Source organism: Cornus florida, unplaced genomic scaffold (genome assembly GCF_030987335.1).
Source record: "Cornus florida cultivar Cherokee Brave unplaced genomic scaffold, ASM3098733v1 CherokeeBrave_3.0.0_Hap2_Chr05, whole genome shotgun sequence".
NCBI lineage: Eukaryota > Viridiplantae > Streptophyta > Magnoliopsida > Cornales > Cornaceae > Cornus > Cornus florida.
Window position 1 is genome coordinate 22,321,826 of NW_026775575.1, and position 23,207 is coordinate 22,345,032.

General features: G+C 38.1%; 1 protein-coding gene across 8 annotated transcripts in view; it reads left to right on the top strand.

The window, feature by feature from the left end:
* The first annotated feature begins 10,255 nt into the window (after positions 1-10,255).
* LOC132306187 (helicase protein MOM1-like) overlaps positions 10,256-23,207 on the top strand; it is a 99,890-nt gene continuing 86,938 nt past the window's right edge. For 5 of the 8 annotated variants that reach the window (XM_059803477.1, XM_059803481.1, XM_059803478.1 and 2 more), the window contains exons 1-2: positions 10,258-10,910; positions 11,391-11,919. In XM_059803477.1, the coding sequence (XP_059659460.1) occupies positions 10,334-10,910; positions 11,391-11,919 (1,106 nt within the window). In that variant the 5' untranslated portion in view covers positions 10,258-10,333. Of the gene's footprint in view, positions 10,911-11,390; positions 11,920-23,207 lie in introns of those variants that run through there. The other 3 variants (XM_059803483.1, XM_059803479.1, XM_059803484.1) reach the window with 3 other exon arrangements.

Genomic DNA, 23,207 nt, shown 5'->3' on the forward strand with positions numbered 1-23,207 from the left:
AATTTCACTGTGCATTCATTCTTTATTTGTTTTAGGAATCCTAAGCATATTTCTACGTTCCATCAATATATAGATAATGAAAAACATTATATAAACATGAAACAAATTCACCAAATAATCAAATCAAATCATGAATTTAACAATTTATACACAAGAACAACCATGGAAACATGTAATTTATAAAACCTAGTTCTGGATCAATTAAAACATGAATTCCAAATTTTAATTATCCTTTAAACATCCTTAAAGTTATACTAGAGATATATAGATTACAGATTTAAGAGAGAAGTGTAGAACAAATAACTTGCTTTTAGGATTTGATAAAACCCCAGCCTCCTTCTTCATCTTCGTCTTCGTCTTCCTCCTTCCTCCTTCCTCCTTCTCTCTCTCTCTCTCTTTAAAATATACGTGATATAATTCTAGTTTTTTTTTCTAACCCTATAGTTAAATATTTATAGGCTATATATTAACCCTATTCTTTTTCCCAATCTACATTCAATTAATAAAAATAAAATTAAAATACTAAAAAGGGTAACTAAAAAATATAAGTTACGAATAATCTATGTATATTATTTTTATCTAAATAAAATCAATATATTAGATTATCTCCACAGGATTTTCCTTAAATATAAACATATATTATTTTATTATATATATATATATACACAAACACTAACCATGGGTAATTATCCGTACCCATTAAACCAATTATCCAAGTAGTCCATGAAACCCAATTGGTTGGCCCATAACTACTATCCATAACCATACAAATTAAAATAAAATAAAATAAAATAAAATAAACAACCATTAAAGATATTTAATTCCTAACCATTTTATTACAAGAAAACAACTAACATTTAAGAACACAAACACACATTAACTAACACATACTTTAACCAAACAAGTATTTCAAATAAATATATAATCTAATAATTCACATAAACAATTAAACAAATAGCCAAGAAATCAATTAAAACAATTAATAAAATACCGAGACTATTCTTTTAAAATTAGGGATATTACACATGTTGAGTCCATGGAATAAGTTTCCAAATGGACTCCACCTTCAAACTGAGTCCTATGAAATTCAGTGATCATGGCTTGTGTTTAAAAGAAAATTTTGTGCCATTGGATCACTTGTTAGGGTTTGGTTAGGGTTTTGAGTTTCTAATCATATGATATATTTGAGAAAATTCTTCTATTGAATTTATGATCTATCTTTGAATGCAAATTGGGACATGTGATTTTTGATTAAAAATAGATTCTTGATTTGTAATCTATACAATGAAAGTTGATTTGCATTGATTAAGGGATTTTTATATTTGATTCTCTTAAGTTCATAACCTTTTATGCACTAGTCCAAATCTGAAAATTTTGATTAAAAATCTTTGAATTGTTGACTAGGGTATATTGATCATAAAAGGTATAAAGGTTATTGTCTGAAGAAAAAAAAAAAAAAAAAAATAGGAGTTTGAAAAAAAAAAGGAATTAATTCAGCATGAAAAAGAAAAGAAAATTTGAAAAATGTTGAATTCTTTGTTTAGGAAAAGGCTACCTATTGAGATGTGTTTGAAAACTCCCATTAAACTTTGAAGTGGAGTTAAATGAGAAAAAGAAAAGTGGAGACAAGTTGAATTGGGGAATTGCCGTCTGCTCTTTAGAGTGAAAGCCACCTTACTTAGAAAAATTGGTCAAAAATAATTTTATCTTGATGTTTTTCGATCAATATGGTTTGGACAATGATTTATTGATAATTGATTGAAAATTGATGAGATAGATTGCACACACACACTTGAACTTGCTAGATTGGTTTCTAAATGTTTCATTAAAATTTGCAAGCTAAAATTCGTGTGGTGATTATTTAATGAGAATTGAAATTGATTGAATATTTTGTGGAGTCGAAATTTTCGTTCATAGATATCTCTGACAATTTTCTAGAAATTTAGATTATGTGTGGAATTGAAAGACTTTGATTGATTGCTTAATGATTTGTTCTTTATTTTGTTTAAAAAAAAAAATTCAAAAACTATAAAAATTCAAAAAGATTTTTTATTTTAGTTTGTAGATTTTTTTTTTTTTTTTGCATTGATCATTGAGTGATTCAAAAAGTCTAGAAGAAAATAATTTATCTAAAAAAATTTCAAGTCTGAAGTGCATTCTACCATGTCCCTACCGGTTCCATATATTCCTTACCGGTTCAAGTGCCTAAAAAGCTTGCCAAAATCTTTCTGGCGCTTGGCTACTTATACCACAAGTTTGGTACCGGTTCAAAAGTGGTCATCACTTTTCGTATGCTCACTGCCTAGTGGGAACTGGTTCCCACTTTGGCTACCTATTCCTGGCAGCGTGCATAGGCATAAAATGAACCCATTTTGCTTTTTGTTAGGCATTGGTGCATACTCTCTCTTTCTAACTCTCTCTCTATATTCCATCAAGCATATATACATATATATCTTCATATATTGTTTCATTCTTGCATCATTCTAATCCTATATTGCAAGATTAAACATGAATCATCTCTTGGATCTTGAGATTTGAAGATTGAAGGAAGTTGAAGATTGAGATTGAGGAGTTTGGGTTTGAAAGAAACCTTAGGGGATTTGGTTGAGTTTTTGGTGACGATTATTGGGGTTTGACATTGATGGCTTTGGGTTTAATCAATTGAAGATACTTGCTTGAATTGTTGATTTTTGGGGTTTTTGAAGTGTTGAAGCGTACTCCAAGTGTTTGACAAAATTACCAAGTGAACTTCGGGGCCTCAAACCAAAATTTTCCGAACACAAGATGCCTCCAAAATTGTCTCGGAAGGCCAAAGGAAAGGGAATTGCTACTCCTCCACCTCCAAAGAAAGCTCGAACGATGATTTCCATTCGGTAACCATAAGAGGGTTCACATGCTTCTAGGGATGAACCAAGTTTGCCTATGCGTTCTTCCTCACCATCTACTGAGATACCACCTGGGTATCCTTCAATTTCTGAAATCGAAAATGTTGAGTTTGCTCAAGAACACTTCTACAATGAGCATGCATGGAAGGTATACACTAATGTGTATAAAGATGGTCCGATTAAGTCAGAACGCAATGCAAACTTGAAGAAGCTCAAAGAAAGTCCAAGGAAAAAGCTTATTGACTACATTGAGAAGCATAATTGCCTTTCTTCACAAAGATGGAGAGAACCTACAGTCCAGATATGGTTCAATATTTTCACTCAAATATCCAAAAAGTTCATGATTCTGGATATTTTGAAGTGTCATTATTTGGCAAGGACTATGTGATTGATAAAAAGGTGATCATAAAAATTCTTGGTATACCCAATAGTTTAACAAACACGGGCTATCGTTTTCCACTTGACAAGTCAGGACTGGAGTGGGAAGATATTTGCAATGCTTGGTGTGTTCCAGATTCGTAGAGATATCCTGAGTATATACCATCTCATTTTCTCACAGATGAGGCAGTGTTTCTGAATTTGTCTGCCATATCCAATCTTGGTTACTTCGGGAAGAAAGATGTTATCTCCTCAGATCGTGCAAAGGTATTATATCTTCTATTTATTGATGCACAGATACATCTTGATGCTTTTATCTATAGATTGATGGTAGCACACTACAAGAACAATACCAAGAAGAAGTCATCTCCATTCCTTATAATCATCATGGGTTTATATCGGCAGTTTGAGATTCCACTTCCACCCCGTGCTTATCATATTGAGATTATGTCTGAGATGGATGTTAGGGCTTTCAACAAGTCTAAATATACAAGAGCTTCGTCTAGGAAATCTAGCAGGGGTTCAACTGCTTCGTCATCTCTTCTTGAGATTACTCAGCTTTTTCCATCTAAACGGAATTTTACCACACAGGATGCTAATTTGCTATACTCCCCGATTCTTCAAAATCAGAAGGCCATAATGGATGTTGTTCTTGATTTACAGGAAGATGTTAGATTGCTTAGAGAGCAGAGGACATGTACTATTTCTGAGGATGTCTACAGACCAGCTCCTCCAGACCCGTCACTTGTTCCCAAGGATAACAAAGATGAGGATGATAAGTCAGATGAGGATGCAGAGGATGATGAGGATGGTAGTGGTAGTGACACTGATGGTGGTGGTGCGGAGATTTCGACTACTACTTTTCCATTTGCCGGAGATGATATTGATGCTTGATTCTATCTTTATATCATACATGCATCACTTTTTGTTCAGTTTTTACATTATCATGATTTGATATTTTTGGATATTATCTTTTGATTGCTGACATGTAATAAACTAATTACTGTTTAGTTTTGTTTCTATTCTCAATGACTTGTTTAAATTGTTTTGTCAATTTTGTTCCAAAAAGGGGGAGAACAAGGTTATATTAAGGAGGAGAAAATTCTAAATTTTTTGGATAATTTATTCAAGGGGAGTTTTAAACTTGATTTATTAACCTTTCACTGGTAGTTTTATTTGATTCATGTGCAGGAATTCAGGTGAAATTTTGTCCAAGAGTAGAAGAGAACAGAGATAAAAAAATTTCATGTTTCCTTAAACAATTGTAATTTACTTTTCTGCTTTGGGTAGATTATAAATTGTTTTTAGGGTTTTGTCATGAAATTGCCAATGGGGGAGTTTGTGAGACATATTTTTGTAATTGGCATATTTTGGTAACAAAACAAGTGATAAGTGCTTAAATGTTGCACATTTCAGCACCTAAACTAAGGCATTTTAGTCATTGCATCTATCTTATTTTCATGTTCTAATTCTAATTTATGTTTTTGTCAATTTCAGTTCAATAAGGTTCAAATGGACTAATTTTGGTTCACTAAAGCCTTTTTGGAGTCAAGCAAAGACATTCAGAAAAAGTTCAGAAAATGGCAAAAAGAGGTCGCAGCCCATTGCTCGTATAGTGTGTTTATTCTTCAAAAGCGGTCAATCTCGGGCCTTTGATGATATTCCCAAAGATGAAGAAGCAAACCAATTAGCCCGGAGCCAAAATGGAGCTAAATAAGGCTTAAAGGAAATTTCCAACTCTGGGGGATCAATCCCCCACTATTCACAGAACTAAAAATGCCCTTGGGGGATCGATCCCCAAGGCTGTGGGATCAATCCCCCAGTACCTGGCAGCATTGTGGGATTTTCTTATTTTGGGCTTATTTTTGTAACTTATGGGCTTTAATAGGGTTTGTTACTTAAGGCCCAGTGAGCCATTAGTTTAAGGTTAGTTTTTATTTTATTTAAAGAGTTTTTAATTTATTAATTAAAGAAGGATTTTAGGTTTTATTTTTTCTGTATCGTATTATTATATTCTCTCTGGAAAACGCGAAAGAGGAAAACGAAGAACAGGCTAGGGTTAGGAAGAAAAGCTCAGAGATGATGAATCTAAGGATGGAGATTGTTCTGTCCTCAACTCTATCAACCATGAGTGGCTGATTCTTCAACTTAGGGTTGGATAAACTCTAAGCATGTAAACTAATTCTTAACTCTTGACTTTTGGGGATTAATTTATGTAATTTTTGTTATAGCATTGAGATATATATTTCTTTCATTTGATTGTCTATATCAATTTCATATTTTCTTATATGTTTTTGATTGATAATTAATTTTTACACTTGATTTCTTTGTGAATTGAATCATATGATGGCTATGCATTGTCTTAATTTGATGTTATTGTGTTCTAATTTGATGGAATTTGTTTCTACTAAATGGATTGCACTACACAGTTAGTTTAATTATGTTAAGTTCTTGTTGAATTTTGTTAATTTCAGGCTTAATTAGTTTAATTGCACCTTCGTTCTTAGGTAAGTAGACAATCCATGCTTGTGTTTGATTTCCATGCTTGTTGCCACAATTTACATTATCCTCTAGATTAGTGTGAGTTGAAATTGTTAATTGAATTAATGGACTATATTTTGAATTGGTGAATTGATTTACACTTAGTTAATTATCATTAGGTAAATGATTCAAACTTTAAATTGATGTTTCATACTTTTCATTACAATTGTTATCCACATTTAGATTATACATTTTATTTCCCCAATTAGTTGAAAGTTAGTGAGTTAGGGAATGTTCTTAGTGGTGAATCTTACATCCTAAGTCTCTTTCCAATCTTTTAAACTCCATTATTTTATTGCAATCATTTAGCTTAAAATTAGTCTAATCACAAAATCAAACCTTTTTACAATCACATAAGCACTAAAGTATAATTCAATTCTGGAAATCCTATAATTGTTTAGATCTCTTAGGACGATCCCTGCTTACTTCATACTCCATAGTATAAGTGTTTAGTGGTTTTATAGATTATAAAATATGATGCCCACTTGACATTAGTTCTAAATCTGAAGTGTTGTGCATTATTTTGTGCACACGCTCGGTGGCACCAACAAGTCCTAGTCGAGTTGTAATTTCAGTTACCATATCAGAATCGACATCGACTACAGAATTAGAAGGTTGTTCAGCAGAGGAAAGTACTGTTGATCATTGAAAAGGAAAGAACAACATGTTAGGACATTGTTTCCCACTTAGGACTCAAATATATACCTATATGGTATATTTTCCAGAGTTTCAAAAATAAAAAATCCAAATTCAAATGGGATTTTGTCAAGTGGGAATCGGTTTCAGAAGCTAAGATTCGAAGACCTTCATTCTGTCCTTTGGGAACCGGTACCAAGATTGGGAACTGGTTCCAAGAGTCCTGACAGTAAAAGGTTTTCAGTTTCCTCGTTCTATTTGATTCATTTTTTATCCAACTTTCCTTCTGAGTCCTAGGCATGAAATTTCCTTTGTTTTCAGAAGGAATAGTAAAGGAATAGGACTTTTCAAACCTCTATATAAACCGCGTCATACACATAGGTTGATTAACGGCTTTTGTTCTACAAATTCATTATTCTTAAAAGCCTTAGGAAGTTTATTTTTGCAGAAAATCAAAGTTGATTTTTATGTCATCTTTCTAGAACACATACACATAAACACATAGTGAGTTTAAAGTTGTGGTGTTCAAATCCTGATCGTGATCATACAGTTGTATCTACATCGATCAGACGAAAGCAGATCTACTTCTACATCGAATTCTGACAATTGAAGAACATAAGTAAAAGCGATCACACTTTGAAATGGTTGGAGCATCGTGGAGTGTTGTTTAATTTACCTGCTACTCTTCTACAAATATCAAGCATAAGCCTGAGGTCAAGTTGCTGTTGGACGGGGAGTCGCAAAGCTAGAGGATTGTCAGCAGTTGGTGTTTGGTAGAACGATAGGGTGTGAGTCAGAGTTAAAGTTCAGTGTACTTTGTTTCCAGCATAGTGGATCAGTTTACTTCATGAGATTTTTCCAATACAAACAGTTGACGTATTTTATCAAATGGGGTTATCCTTGTGTCATCTCTAACTTTATACTTTACTTTATTTTATTTGCATATGATTAATTGTTTAATTGCTAAAATAAGTAAAGTTGGAAAAGACACAGATCTGTTTTAAAATAATCAAAACTTTCTAAATATTCCGCTGCATACGACTCACACATATTACCACTACCAAACCTCAACCCTCATGATAATGGTGTCCATTACCTGCCAAAACCTACTCCTTAAAACACACCTTTAAAACCATATTACAACCCCTTCCTACTATTCTATGGCACAAGCTTGTGTGGTTCAAGCATGCCATCCCCAAGCACTCATTCTGTCTTTGGTTGGCAATCCAAGAGAAGCTGTTCACACAGGACAAGCCTTCAGTCCAATACTCAATACAACCCAATACATGCCTAATTTGTCTACAAAATGCAGAAGACCACGATCACTTATTCAACAAATTCACTTATTCAAATGTCATTTGGAATGAAATTCAAGAAAAATATTGATTTTATAAAAATCCCAACTTATGGAATACTTTCTAATCTGGGATCCTAAAATTAGAAACAAAAGTTGAAATTTAGCAGAATCATGACTTGGAAGTTGGCATTGGCCAGCTATGTTTATCATATTTGGCAAAAAAGAAATAACTGAATGCTTAGAAGCAAATCATCACCTATAATGCAAACACTTTACTTGATAATCAACACAATGCAATGAAGCTATTCTCAATGAAGAAATGTGATTGCCCCTATGCCATGAACATTGCAAATGATTGGAACTTACCCTCATCCTTCTATGAAGTTGCTCAAACGAACCCCTTCCGGTCCTTCAACTAATTGCCACACATCCATCCTCAATCTCCTACCACAACCACAACGCCCACAACTAAACCAATTCCTCAACTTATTCCCCACCAATCCACAACACCCCAACCATAGTTTGAAACTTTCATTTTGTTGATAATTATGCCTTCTATTTGTTTTAGTTAGTTACTAGTTAGGGTTCATTAGCTTTGAATTTAAGGACTTGTTTGGATATGCTTTATTGTCCTCTATGTTGGTTTTATTTTTTGGAAGCCTCATTGGGCTATCTTCGTATGGACTACATCACTATTGTAGCCTGGATGGCTTTGGCCTATGCTGTTGGGCTTGGGGTATACCCCAATTATTTATGTAAATTCTTTTCCTATTTACTTCATTCTTACTTACCGAAAAAAAAAAAACTACAGATAAAATTTGTGACGTTTCAGGCATTTTCAGACCCCTGAAATCTAGCTCCTTGAATTTTCAACAATCATTGGGGAACAACTCTCTGAACAAAACGATATTAACGCCAGAGATCATAATTTGAACGTTTATGGTTAGTCGGTGACTAATAAGAGAGAAAAATTGTATAGAAAGAGATTGGAAGGATTGTCTATGGGTCTTCAAGTTTCTCTATTATTTCAGTTTCTTTATTATTTTAGTTGAAGAGTCAATGAGTTAAAAAGAGAGAGAGAAAGAGAGAAAGTGTGATTTGGTGGGTTTGTTATAGGGGTATTTTTGGTATTTAAATTTATAGATATTTTGTGTTAAATCGTATTAAAAAAAATGGGGAGAAATGAGTCAATTTGTATATGTTAGAGGTCAAAAAGTAATTTAAGGTGTAAGTAAAAGTTAAAACAAAAAAATTCATCTAGGTAAGATTTGAATAAGATGTCCCATAGGTGTAAGATGTTCAAGTAAGATTTTACATGTGACCACCTAACTGGGTTACCATTTAGCTAGCACGGATCCGATACATAATAAATTGTCCGTCGTTTTTTAAAAATAGATGAACGGGTTCGATAATCAATATTCCTTTTTTCATCAATTCTGGAAGAGTTAAATTCTTTTGAATCAGTATTATATCCAGACTTACTTAAATTCTTATGAACCAATGAAATACTGAGGGTTTGATACATAATAAATTATTCGTCATTTTTTAAAAATAGACGAACGGGTTCGATAATCAATATTCCTTTTTTCATCAATTCTATAAAAGTTAAATTCTTTTGAATCAGCATTATATCCAGACTTATTTCTCTCCTTTGAATCGAGAATATAACAATTTCTTTTGGATTTCTCAGTCTAAGCAGGAGACAATATACTTTGATATTATTGATCATTCTTTGATTCAAAGTCTCATTCCATCCCATATCTCTGTATGGATTTTATCACTATTGTAGCTTAGATGGCTTTGGCCTATGCTGTTGGGCTTGGGGTATACCCCAATTATTTATGTAAATTCTTTTCCTATTTATTTCATTCTTACTTACCCAAAAAAAAAAAAAAAAAAAAACCTAGAGATAAAATTTGTGACGTTTCAGGCATTTTCAGACCCCTGAAAATCTAGCTCCTTGAATCTTCAACTATCATTTGGGAACAACTCTATGAACAAAATGATATTAACGTCGGAGATCATAATCTGAACGTTTATGGTTAGTCGGCGACTAATAAGAGAGAAAAATTGTTTGGAAAGAGATCGGAAGGATTGTCTACGTGGGTCTTTAGGTTTCTTTATTATTTCAGTTTCTCTCAATGATTTAGAAAGAAAGAGAAGAAAAAGAGAAAGTGTGATTTGGTGGGTTTTGTTACAGGGGTATTTTGGTATTTAAATTTATAGATATTTTATATTAAATTGTATTAAAAAAATAGGGAGAAATGAGTTAATTTATACGAGGTCAAAAAGTAATTCAAGGTATAAGTAAAAATTAAAACAAAAATATTCATCTAAGATTTGAATAAGATGTCCCATAGGCTAAGATGTTCATTTAAGTAAGTTTTTACACGGATCCGGCTCCGCTGGTATCTAGATCCAGCGGCCAGAATTCAGTCACGTCAATATAAAAAGAAGAGCCAGATCCTTGTAAAACGTTGTCGTTTCAGTTAAGAAAACAGAGAAAAGAAAAAGAAAAACACGGCATGGCAAACGTTGCAGACCCAGACGCCCCCAAACCTGGTTCTCTTTCCTCTTCCGCTCTCTCTCTCTAACTATGCCCAGAATAAGAACCATGGCAAATGATACTCGATCTAGTCGCAATGCTTCTAAAAAAGGGGTCTCTAATAGCAAAGCTTCTAAAAAAGGGGTCTCTAATAGCAAAGCTTCGTCTACTTCAGGATCTTCGACAATGGATACATCTGGTTTGAGAAGGTCGGCTAGGGAAGCATCATCATCAAGAAAACAAACGATGATGATGCCAAGTCCTTCAAAGGAGAGTGTTGAGAAGAGGACACCAGTGAAGAAGAAGAATAAATCTGAGAGATTTGAAAAGAAGAGCTCGCCATCGCCGATTTCTTTGAGGAGGTCGGAAAGGGGTAAGAAAAAACCCTCACCGAGTTCTTCTTCTGGTTCAAAGGAGCAGGAGTCTGAGAAAGAGTCAAGTGGTAGTCCATCAGATACGGAACATAATAAGAACTTAAGTAGAAAGAAGAGCAGGGAAGTTAGCAGAAACCAGAAACAACAACAACATCAGAAAAAACCTGCTGTTGGTATGAAGAGAAAGAGGATGGATGCCCGTTCTTATAAGGCTACATTTAAGCCCCAACAAAGAAGGGGGGCTTTACAAGAAGGTACCCACTACCCACATTTTCCTTTTTCTTTAGTATCAATAATTTCCAACCCAAATTAATACTTAAGAAATATTATTGTTATCCATTTCATTATTCGCAGTTTCAAACCATACTCCAGTTGTTCACATCCCCGCTATTACTTTTAAATTTGATGAATGAAGAACGGGGAAGAAACACCTACATCCTGAATTGATGAATTTTGTATTGTTTATAAGAAATATTATTGTTATCCATTATTCTCAGTTTCAAATCATACTCCCATGCAAGTGAAATCACGGTTGTTCACATTCCTGCCATTACTTTTAAATTTGATGAATGAAGAAGGGGGAAGAAACACCCACATCTTGAATTTGTAACTATGGCCTGGAAAATATATCTTCATTTTGTTAATGCAATGAATTTTGTTAATATCTGCACTTTCAAAACATTATTGCTGAATTGTTCATCATAATTATATGTCACTTTTTCATCGAATAATAGAAACTGACGAGGAGATGGAGAGGCTGGAGAATTTGTCTCAAGTTGATAGCAACATTGGTGCAGGTAGTGGTTCCAAGCAAGTGGACGAGGATGGTGAGGGTAATGTATCCAGAGAAAGGAGAGAAGAAAGTGTTGAGAGAAGTTGTGAAGCTGTTGAAAGATCCGATTCTAGTTTAAGAAATGGTGAAACGGAAACATTAGGAAATCCCGATGAAGTGGGATTGTCATACCCAGAGCATGGTTGTGCAGAGGAACCACATGAGCCTTCGGATGGAGATGGCTTAAATGGCCCCAGTAGTGATGGCATAATCGAAGAGACTCTTGATGATGACACTGATTTGGTAACTGGAGACAAAGTCATAGCATCTACAAGAAAGCGGCATACCGTGGACATGGATTCTAATGCTTTTTCAATGACCACAAACAAAGACATCTGCATTTCTGTTGGAGATGATGTCTCTTCACCATCATCTGCCTGCAAAAGGAACAACTATGTTGAAACTTGTGTTACTTGTTCTAAAAGGCGGAGGTACTAGCATTAACAAAACACTATTTTTTACTGGTTTTTCCCCCTCTTATTTAATTGTTCTGTGTGTAGGGCCAAATATCTAAGTCCTGCCTCTTTTTACAAAAATGTTGAAGTTAATCTTTGAGTTGCCTTGCATTTTAAAGGGCACACATTAGATTGCTATAACTATCTAAGAGTTGGAGAATCAAGCATGATCCAAGAGTATAATCACACTTCTTAGATTATCTATTCATTTCTTTGTAGAACCTGAAAATGTGAATGTGTCAAGATTGATATCCGTCATATTTTATTTCCGTGTCCTGTTTAATTGAAACTTTATATACTATGCTGTTCCACATTCAATTTTATTATTATTTAATTATTATTATGGTTATGCTTTAACCTCTGTTGCTTTTATAATATCATTTTGGTGTGATATAGTTGCAGTGAAATATCAGCAATAGAAAATGTCGAAGCACTGAATAGTGTTGGGAAATAGTACAATAATTAATGCTGGGAAATTAGTACAACAAGTAATTAGTATTGGGGTCATACTGTAATTATAATAACATAATATATATATATATATATATATATATAAGTAAAGATTGTATAAAGAAGCTTTCAAAAGGGGAACACATCCCACTGAAAATGCACAAGGCCTAATAGGGCCTCCAAACTCTGAGAGAGTCCAAAAATTCAACTATCTCCTCCATGGATTTACAATAACTCCCTGTAACCCAACAAAAAAGAGTGTTAATAATAGAGAACTTATACTCCCCCATAGGAGTCTCCTTTCCTTCAAAGGATCTCCTCTTTCTTTCAAGGCATAAACATCACCAGATGCAAAGAGGCATAACCCTCCAAAAATTACGGACTTGTGCCCCCACTATACAACTTGGCCATGCCTCAATCAAATTTCTGAGGGATATGGGAACCCTAAACAAACTCAACAGTAAGATCCAACAATCCCTAGCCACGGGGCATTGCACAAGAAGGCGATCAACCGTTTCCCCATCTCTCTTGTCTTCTCCTTCTTAAGTTACCTTGGGTAAGATCTTCCTTAACACCGAAGTCAACGCAAAAAAACCTACACTGAGAGGGTCCTTGGATCTCCAAATAACTTTCCATGGGAAAGACTCCCCATGGGCTTCTGTAATGCACTTGTAGAAAGACCGAACACTAAAATGACCTTGGGGAGAAGGAACCCACACCCACGAGTCTTGGAAACTCGTCTGCAGACCATTTCCAAAAGACCAATGGCATCCTCAATCTCCCTATCCTGAAAGTGCCTTAAGAAAAGTATGTCCCAAACAGTTCTCCCACTACCAAGACAATAGCAGTTAGTCACAACAGTGTCTGTCCACTAGAACTGTAGGGGCTAGCGAGAGAGAGGAGTTATTAAATTGGGGCCACTTTGGATCCAATTTGAGATTTTCCTTGGGAGTTATCGGGAAGGAATTGGAATGTAATAACGAATATCGATTCATACAGAAGAAAAGGTTCTCTATTGATTCAAACATTGTACCTATGGGATAGGGATAAAGGAAGAAGAAAAACCAAAGATTTTACATAGTACTTTTTATCAAAAAATCAATTTGATTTATTTCGCACCCTTCGCTCAATGAGAAAATGGGTGGACTATGTTGAAAAGCTAGTTTCAACAAGCTCAAGCCCCTGTATTACCCTTTCTATATCTCTTTTTCATTCCTCTCATCCTCTAGACCTGGAACAACCTCTTCATCGGCTTCTTCATCTCATCTTACTTGAAGAAGCTAGTTATGCTAATAATGTTTGTGGACAGTTTGGGCCGATATGACTTCATCATGGTCACACAACATAAAACGTAGTACTAGTTGAGTAGTATCAACTAGCAATCCTAGTGATCTTGGGAAAAGTGATGGCAAGAGAGCGATTGCCACATCAAATATCCTCCCAAAAGAGGATATTTGAGGAAGAGAAGACATGTCATTGTTAATCGGTGCTGTTTGTGTTTGAGTCGTATGACCGATGGAGAGTTTGTGGATCACCTTCTCTTGCATTGCCAAGTGGCCTATGACTGTTGGAGTCTTATGTTGGGTCTTTTTGGCGTCCGGTGGGTTTTGCCCCGGACCTCACGGGGTCTTATTGATGTTTGGAGGAGGCAAAGGGTGGGGGCTCGTGCTCGCGTTTTTTGGAGGGTGACTCCTCTTTGCATTTGGTGGTGCCTCTGGAAAGAACAAAATAGAAGATCTTTTGTTGGGGAGGAGTTACCCATTAGGGCGTTAAAATACTCTATTATTTGTTCTCTTTTTAGTTGGGGTTTGGAGAGAGATTGTCTTTTTGTTGAGGAGACCATGGACTTTTTGGGGTCGTTGGGTCCATAGGTCATCCCCTTTTCTGTTTATGTTCTTGGTTCTTGTACAGCTCTTGGGATGCGTTCCCCTTTTGAACGCTTTCTAATACATCTTTATTTATCAAAAAAGAAGAAAAAAGAAGAGGATCCCTCTCCCATCCCCACTCGAAATATAATGTGTGTTGAGAATTCACTCTACCCCAACATCGTAAGGGATTCTCACCTCCCTCGAACACCAACCACATCTCTCCTTCCCAAATTTGTTCGCAACCACCCTTCTCCAAAGTCTATGCTTCTCCACCCCAAATCGCCAAAGTCGAGGGTTTTGGAGGATGGTGCCCCTGTGTCTTTGGTGGTGTCTGTGGAGGGAGCGGAATAAAAGATCCTTTGAAGGAGAGGAATCTTCGGTTATTGTTCTCAAATCTTATGTTATTAGCTCTTTATTTTTTTGGGGTTCGGGTAGACTGTGTTCCTCTACTGAGGAGACTATTGGGTTTTTGGCTTCCCTGGGGCCTTAGGGTACCCAGGTTTTTGTGGTCTTGTAAGGATGCGTTCCTCTTTTGAACGCTTTTAATGAATTGCTTATTTATCAAAAAAAAAAAAAAAAAAAGGCACCAGTCTTCTAATACCAAGACCTCCCAAATGAATTGGACTGCAAACCTGATCCCATCGAACTGGATGAAACTTGAACTCCTCCCCCATCCCACCCCAAAGGAAATTTCGTTGCAATCTCTCAATCCTCTCAGCCATAGAAGAAGGAATTTGAAAAAGAGAGAAAATAGGTTGGAAGACGCGACAAAGTGCTCTTCATCAAAGTGACCCTCCCGCCTTTCGAAAGATATCGCGTCTTCCACCTAGCTAACCTCCTCTCACACCTCTACACTCCCAACATCCCACTCGCCTCGATGGCGCCCCAAGGTAACCCCAAATAAGAAATACGAAAAATGCCAATGCTGCAACCTAGAATGCCAGCTAGAGTGGAGATCTCTGGAACATCCCCAACGGGAACCAAGACACTTTTATCCACGTTCACCTTCAAGCTAGAAACGACTGGAAACCAAGTCAATAGACAACTCAAGTACCTCATCTGAGACTCATCCACATGAGGTGATGGGCAGTTTTAATTAGTTTCATTCTAATGGGATGTTCGAATAATCGCTGAATGCATCTTTGATTGCCCTCATTCCTAAGAAGGGTGATGCGTCCGATGTCAAGGATTTTAGACCAACAAGTCTTTGCTAGGTTGTATTATCAAAAAAAAAAATTTATAAGCTTATCGCTAAAGTCCTTGCTTTGAGATTGAGGGAAGTTCTGGGTGGAGTCGTCTCAGAGTTTCAAAATGCCTTTATTAGGGGCAGGGAGATTTCTATATTCTGTTCTTTTTGCCAGCGAATGTGTGGACTTTAGGTTGAGTAGTGGTGTTCCTGGAGTCTTGTGCAAGCTCGACATTGAGAAAGCATATGATCATGTTAGTTATAATTTCCTTTTGTATTTGCTGGGGAGGATGGGATTTGGGGAGAGATGGAGGAGAGACTTGTATTTCTTCTGTTAGATTCTCCGTGTTTGTGAATGAGTCTCACTCCGGCTTTTTTGGAAGTTCTCGAGGTTTGAGACAAGGGGATTCCCTTTCTCCTTTTTTGTTCATTATTGTTATGGAGGCCCTTAGCAGGTTGATGAGCAGGGCAGTGGATTTGGGCTTTATCAGGGGATTCAGGATGGGTCCAGATTCGGCTCAACAGATTAAAAAGAGGAGTATCAAAAACTCTTTTATTGTGTGGACTGGAAAGGAGGAAAATTCATATGTAATTCACCTCTGAAGATTAATGAAGAAAAGTTGGTGGTTTGTTTATTCGAGATTGAAAAATATCGATTGGATCCATTGAAATGCGCTATTTCCCATTTACTGTTTGCGGATGGTACATTGGTTTTGAAAAAAGATATTTGAGGTTTGTTTTCACGTAGTGTTAGGTTTGAAGGTTAATGTGGGAAATAACGTGCTTGTCCCTTTGGGGGAGGTTCAGGAGGTGACTTCTCTTGCTGTGGTTCTAGGGTGTGGGACGAGTTCCTTTCCTATTGTTTATCTGGGTTTGCCTTTGGGTGCTTCCTTAAGGATAGTGGGAGTTTGGGATCTGGTGATTCAACGTTTTAACAGAAGATTGGCTGGGTGGAAGAAGTAGTATCTTTCGAAGGGCGGGAAGGTTTCTTTGTTAAGAGTACATTGTCGAGTCTCCTAACATATATCCTCTCTCTTCCAGATTCCTTCCACTGTAGCCGGAAGACTCAAGAGTCTCAAACAGAACTTTCTCTAGGGTGGTCGGGCTGGCGAGTTCATGTATCATCTTGTTATGTGGGAGTAAGTTTGAAGGGCTCTTCAGAAGGGTGGTCTTGGGATTTGGAGGTTGGTCCCTTTCAATAGGGCGCGCCTTGGTAAGTGGCTGTGGAGATTTGGTAGCGAAAGGCATCATTTATGGAGGAGGGTTGTTTCGTGCCACTTTGGGGAGGAGAGGGGGGATGGTCTTCGGGGCCTGTTAGATCTGTTGTTGGCGTGGGAGTGTGCAAATGCGCATTCGAAAGGGTTGGGATGAGTTCTCTAAGCATATTAGGTTGGGAGGGTAGGGATGTTCGGTTTTGGGAGGATTCTTGGTGTGGTGATCGCCCGTTGTCTTGTTTGTTCCCAAGACTTTTCAGGAGAAATTTTGTACTCTCACTAGTTGGGTCTTTAGGTTTCTGTTTTTAAATTAAAAGTGTATTTGGGTGTATTAATTATTAATTTGAATTATTAATTAATTATGTCTTTCGTAATTGTTATGTGAGATAGGGAGAGCAAGAGAGAGAGATATCTGACTTGACGTGCCTTCTGCAGTAGCCGGGAGAAGGGACGGTGACTAGACATGCTATGGTAGCAGTCTGTTATCGGATTGATAGCGGTAGGCTTACGTGGGATGTGCGTTTCCGGCATTCCTTTCGGGATTGGGAATTAGATGATGTTTCTGGCTGCTGGATCTTTTGTACAGTCAAGAGGAGGTGGATGGTAGAGGGTCTGATTCCTTGGTTTGGGTGCCTTCTCCTCAGGGGAGTTTTGAGGTCCGTTCTTTGTTCCCCTACCTTGCCCATTTTCATGGTTCCAATTTCCCGTGGAAAACGGTGTGGCGTTTGAGGGCTTCTCTCAGAGTGGTTTTTTTTTTTGTCTCGACTGCAGTTTGGGGCAAGATTTTGACCTTGGACAATTTGAGAAAGAGAAGATTGATCACAATCAACTGGTGTTGTCTATGTAAGAATGATGGAGAGTTCGTGGATCGCCTTCTTTTGCATTGCCCTATGGCTTTTGCCTGCTGGAGTCTTATTTTTGGTTTGTTTGGTGTTCAGTGGGTCATGCCTCGGTCCTCGAGGGATTTGATTGACACTTGGAGAGGCTTCACTGTGGGGGCCCACACCCGTGATTTTTAGAGGGGGTCTCCCCTTTGTGTCTGGTGGTGTATTTGGAAGAATCGGAATAGAAGATCTTTTGATGGGGAGGAATCTTCCATTGGGGTGCTGCAATTTACTATTATTAGTTCTATTTTTGGTTAGGTGATGGGGAAAAATTGTATATCTTTTGTGTTCCTTGGTACCTAGGAGTTTTCTTTGTATAGCTTTCGGGATGTGGTGGTGTCATCAGCTGATGCCTTTTATCTTGCCGCTTCGATAATCAATATTAAGAATATGCTCTCTAATATACTCTTTATTTATCATAAAAAATATCCACATCACAAAAAACCAAAGTGTCATCAGTAAATATCAAATGGGATATCCAGGGGCGGAGGGAGCATGTGCCCCCGTGCTCGCGGCCGGGCCGGTGGGGGGGGCTGGGCACACGGCCCTCGTGAAATTTTTGTTTTCCCTGCTATTATATGCATATTTGTTTTGAAAGTTCAAAAATGTCCCCCCTCAAAAATAATAAAATTAATTAAAAAAAAAGTTAGAGTGAAAACATGCTATAATTTGCAAGGCCTAAAGGGGAAGACAATGTTTAGTAGTGTGTTATATGTAGGGCCTAGAGCCTAAAAGTGGAAGACCAATGGTTAGTGGTGTGTTTGAGTGGTGATAACTTTGTAGTTGGTATGTGTGCCGGTCAAATTCTGAACAAAAACAGTGAGGTCCTCGTACAGAATCTTCTTGCTCTCTGTGCCCGTCCTTGCTCCATTTTTCAATTTCATTTTCTTCAATTGCTTTTTACATAGTTCAACATCAGAATTAAAATAGGAAGGAGAGAATTGAAAGATAGAGATAGAAATCAGAATCAATCTTCTATTTTGCTGTCAATCTATCATCGACTTACCCCTCAATTTGAATGTTATTTATTTATTTATTTTTCCTCTGAATTTGCAGGTAAAACACTCATTTTTGTATAGAATATGAAAACCCTAGTTTTATTTTGTTCACATGAATCTATCATCTGTTTTAGTAACTGCAATTTAGTTGTGTTGTTCACAACGTCACATGAATCTATCACATGAATTAGATCAAGAATATTATACTGTTGCTTGATAATTTTGTGATTTTGCTATGATTTTTTGTTTTTATTGTTAGTCTTTTGATGTGTAAAAAATTATTTGTTAGTGTCTTCTTCTTCTTCTTCTTCTTTCTTCTTATTTTTTTTTTTTATTTATTTTTTTTTCTTTTTCGAATACACTATGCCTCCCCTAATATACAATCATGGCTCCGCCCCTGGATATCTCCAGCTGACTTAAGACGTCTCTACCCGTCCAAAAGCCTCGCAAAAAGCCCAAAACCACAACCCTCTTCAATCTGCCGAGGGCCTCCTTCACAACGAGGAACAAAAAGGGAGAAAGCGGATCCCCTTGTCTCAAGCCCCTCGAACTACTACTGAAGAATCCCGTCGGAGAGGCGTTCACAAGGATTGAGAAGCGAACACTAGAGATGCAAAATTCGATCCATCTTCTCCATCTCTCATCAAGTCCCATCCTCTCCAATAAATAGAGAAGGAAGCTCTAACTAATAGGATCGGAAGCCTTCTCAATGTATAGTTTGCACAAAACATCGGGGATCCCACTGTACAGTCTAGAATCCACATACTCACCAGCAATTAGGACGGAATATAAAATTTGATGGCTCCAACAAAAGCATTATGAGAATTCGAAATCCCCATCCAAACCATCCCCAATCTCAACGCAAGGACCTTAGCTATTAATTTGTATAAGCATCCCACCAAACTAATAGGCTTAAAGTCCTGCACATCGGGCACCCCCCCTCCCTCCTTTGGAATGAGCGCAATGAATGTGGCATTCAAACTTTTCTCAGAACGGCTTGGGAGTGGAAAGCATGAAAAGTACCTATCACTCCTCCCCTAACCACCTCCCAACTCTGGAAAAGGAACCTCATGGTGAAACCATTAGGACTCGGGGCTTTGTCCCCATTACAGCTCTTCAGCGCATGTGCACTTCCTCTTGAGAAAAAGGCCTTTCCAAACCTTCACATTCCACACCAGAAATCGATTCAAATTGCACACCCTCAAGTAAAGGTCTCCGACTATGAGTCTCTGTGAACAACTTCTGATAGAAAGAGGCAACTGATAGAAAAGGCAACCCCCCTATAAACCTCTTCTTCCCTACACAACATCTCCCCTTCCACACAAATCCTCCCAATTTGGTTTCCTCTACGATGAGCATTTGCAAGCTTGTGGAAGAACTTCGTGTTTTCATCCCCCCTTTAGCTACAAGGGTCTAGATTTTTCTGCCTCCAAGAAATCTCCTCCAAGGTGGCAATCTCTGCAATCTCCGCCTTGCACTCGACCTGCCTATGCCTCAAAGCCTCCTCAACGTCACCCATCACCTCCTTCCGATCAATCTCTGCAATCTTAGAGAAGGCACGATTCTTCCTCCATTTCAAGGTCCTAAACTCCTCCTTATTCCATCTCTTGATGTCTCCAGAAGCCACAGTTTACCCGCCAAAATAAAACTCGGGGTACCACTCACATCATAACCTTCCCACCAAGAACGAACTCTCCCAGAGAATCCCTGCCACATATTCTAAAAATGGAAACACTTATAAAAAAAAAAATATTCTAAAAATGGAAAGGAGAGCTTCTCTTGCGCATTCCACCACAATCCAAAATCAAGGAATCATGATCAGAGATTGGTCTAGCAACATACCCTAGTTTTTGGAGCTTCTCTTTTCTTGTTTATGCGTGTTCTTCTTTTCCTGTTCTTTATTGTTTTCTTCTTGCACAATCGTACACATGGTATCAATGAATAAAGACCGGAGATAATGTTAGAGATTATCGACACAACTATTGCATCTATTTTTCATTAGAAGAAAATCAGATTGCAAATCCCACCAGCAAGTGTTAGTAATCTGCAACATATACATCAAAAAGTCCCAGCATACATGATCATAGGCTTTCTCGATATCCAACTTGCAAACCACCCCCGGAATGCCGCTTCTTACCCAAGCCTCAATATACTCGCTGGCAATCAACACAATCTAGAATCTGTCTCCCACCAACAAACGCATTGTGCGACTTTGAGATCTCTCCATCCTAGACTCTTCTTAACCGGATTGCTAAGACTTTCGCAAAGATCTTCTTTCCCGATTTCTTATTTGGGACTCCCTCTGGGGGCTTCGTTGGGGAGGATTTTAATTTGGGACTCGGTTGTCGAGAGATTCGAGAGGAGGCTTGTGGGTTGGAAGAAACAATACTTGTCGAAAGGGGGGAGGCTTACTCTTAGGAAAAGCGCCCTTTCGAACCTCCCTCCTATTTTATGTCCCTTTTCCCAATGCCTATGACAGTGGTTAGAAGACTAGATGCGATTCAGAGTGATTTTTTGTGGGAGGCATGGGAGATGAGTTCAAATACCACTTAGTTAACTGGGAGAAAGTTTGTACCCCTATTTCAAAGGGAGGTTTGGGATTTTGAAGGCTGGGTATGTTTAATAAGGCGTTGTTGGGGAAATGGCTGTGGAGATTTGGGGGCGAGAGGACAAGATTATGGAGACAAGTTTTTTCCTGTCAATTCAGTGGGGGAGATGTAGGGTGGCTTTCTACAGAGATGAGAGCTCCAACGGTTATGGGAGCTTGGAAACTCATTCTGAAGGGTTGGGATGAGTTTTCCAAATGCATCCGGTTCAAAGTCAAGAGCGGGAAGCACGTCAGATTTTGGGAGGACCGATGGTGTGGGGACATTGTGTTGTCTCGTGGATTTTCTTGCCTTTTTTTGATTTCTGTGAACAAACATGCTGCAGTTGCGGACTTTTAGTGGCTTGATAATGGAAGGGCGACTTGGGATGTTGTGCAGTTTCACAGAGAATTCCATGATTGCGAGCTCTTGGAGGTTACTGATTTTCTTGCTTTGATTTGCAACCAGGTGGTGGATGGTGTGGGTTTGGATGTGATGGTGTGGCAGGGATCGGTGAGAGGGGTGTTTGTGGTTAGATCCTTTTACCAAAGTCTCATGGAGATCCCTGGCTCCTCTTTCCCTCGTAGAGCTATTTGGAGGACGGAAACCCCTTTGAAGGTGGCTTTTTTTACATGGTCTGCTGCCTTTGGAAGCATATTCACCCTTGACAACCTCAGAAAGAGATGTCAGGTTGTGGAGGGTGTGGGTTTGGATGTGATGGTGTGGCAGGGATCGGTGAGAGGGGTGTTTGAGGTTAGATCCTTTTACCATAGACTTATGGAGATCCTTGGCTCCTCTTTCCCTTGTAGAGCTATTTAGAGGACGAAAACCCCTTTGAAGGTGGCCTTTTTTACATGGTCTGCTGCCTTTGGAAGCATATTCACCCTCGTTAACCTCAGAAAGAGACGTCAGGTTGTGGTGAACTGGTGCTGCATGTGTAAGAAGTCGGGGAACTCTGTGAACGTTGCTTTTGGTGTGGCTTGGGTGTTTCCTGAGTCCACGGTTGATTTGTTAGAGGCTTGGAAAGGGTGTATAGGTGTTTTTTTTTTTTTTTTTTTTAATTTTTTGATTTTTTATTTTTAAGTAAAAAGGTATTAGAAGCCTTCAAAAGGGGAACACGTCCCAAGAATACACAGAGGCCTAAGCCAGAAAAAAGGAAAAAAAAGAGAGATCGTAAGGACCCAAGGAGCTCCAAAAAACAAAAAACTCCTCAATGGATGTACAATTTCTCCCCACCCGCCTAACTAAAAAGAAAACTAATAATGCGGAATTTTAAAGTTCCTAAAGGAGATTCCTTCCCATCAAAAGTTGACTATTCCGCTCCTTCCAAATACATCACAAAACGCTAAGGGGGGCATCCTCCAAAAAAGACAACCATGAGAACCCACACCCCTCCTTCTCTAAGTGTCAATCAAACCTCTCGAAGACCTGGGCATGACCCACTGCACGCCAAACAAATCGAAAATCAAACTCCAACAGTCCCGAGCCGCAGGGCAATGCAAAAGAAGATGATCCACTGACTCTCCATCCCTTTTACACATGCAACCCTAATTGACCGTAACCAGTCTTCTCCTTCTGAGGTTATCAAGAGTCAGAATCTTGCCCCATGCTTGTTCAAACAAAAAAGGCCACCTTAAGGGGAGCCTTGGAGCGATAAACCATCTTCCAAGGAAAATCAGCCCTTGAGAAACCTGAGAGGCAGCAAAAGAAGGACCGAACATCAAATCTCCTTTGGGGAGAGGGCACCTAGATAAGGGAATCAGGTCCTCCACCATCCAGCGTTCGAAGATTAAGAAAATTCAAAACATTGTCCTGCATTTGGTGCCGGGTCGCAATGTGACCCACTTTCGACTTGATGACGCGTTGAATGAGCTTTGTGAGGGTCAAAGCCCACCAAAATCGTACACTGCGACCCACTTTTGACCCGACGACCCGTTGGATGAGCTTTGTGTGCCCAAGCCCACCAAAATCGTACTCTCTTGTAGTCTGATATATTAAGGGCATTTAGGGTTTGGAGTGGGTAGAGAGAGAGAGAGAGATTGAAAATCGTACACACAGAGAGTGAGGGGCTGAAACTTG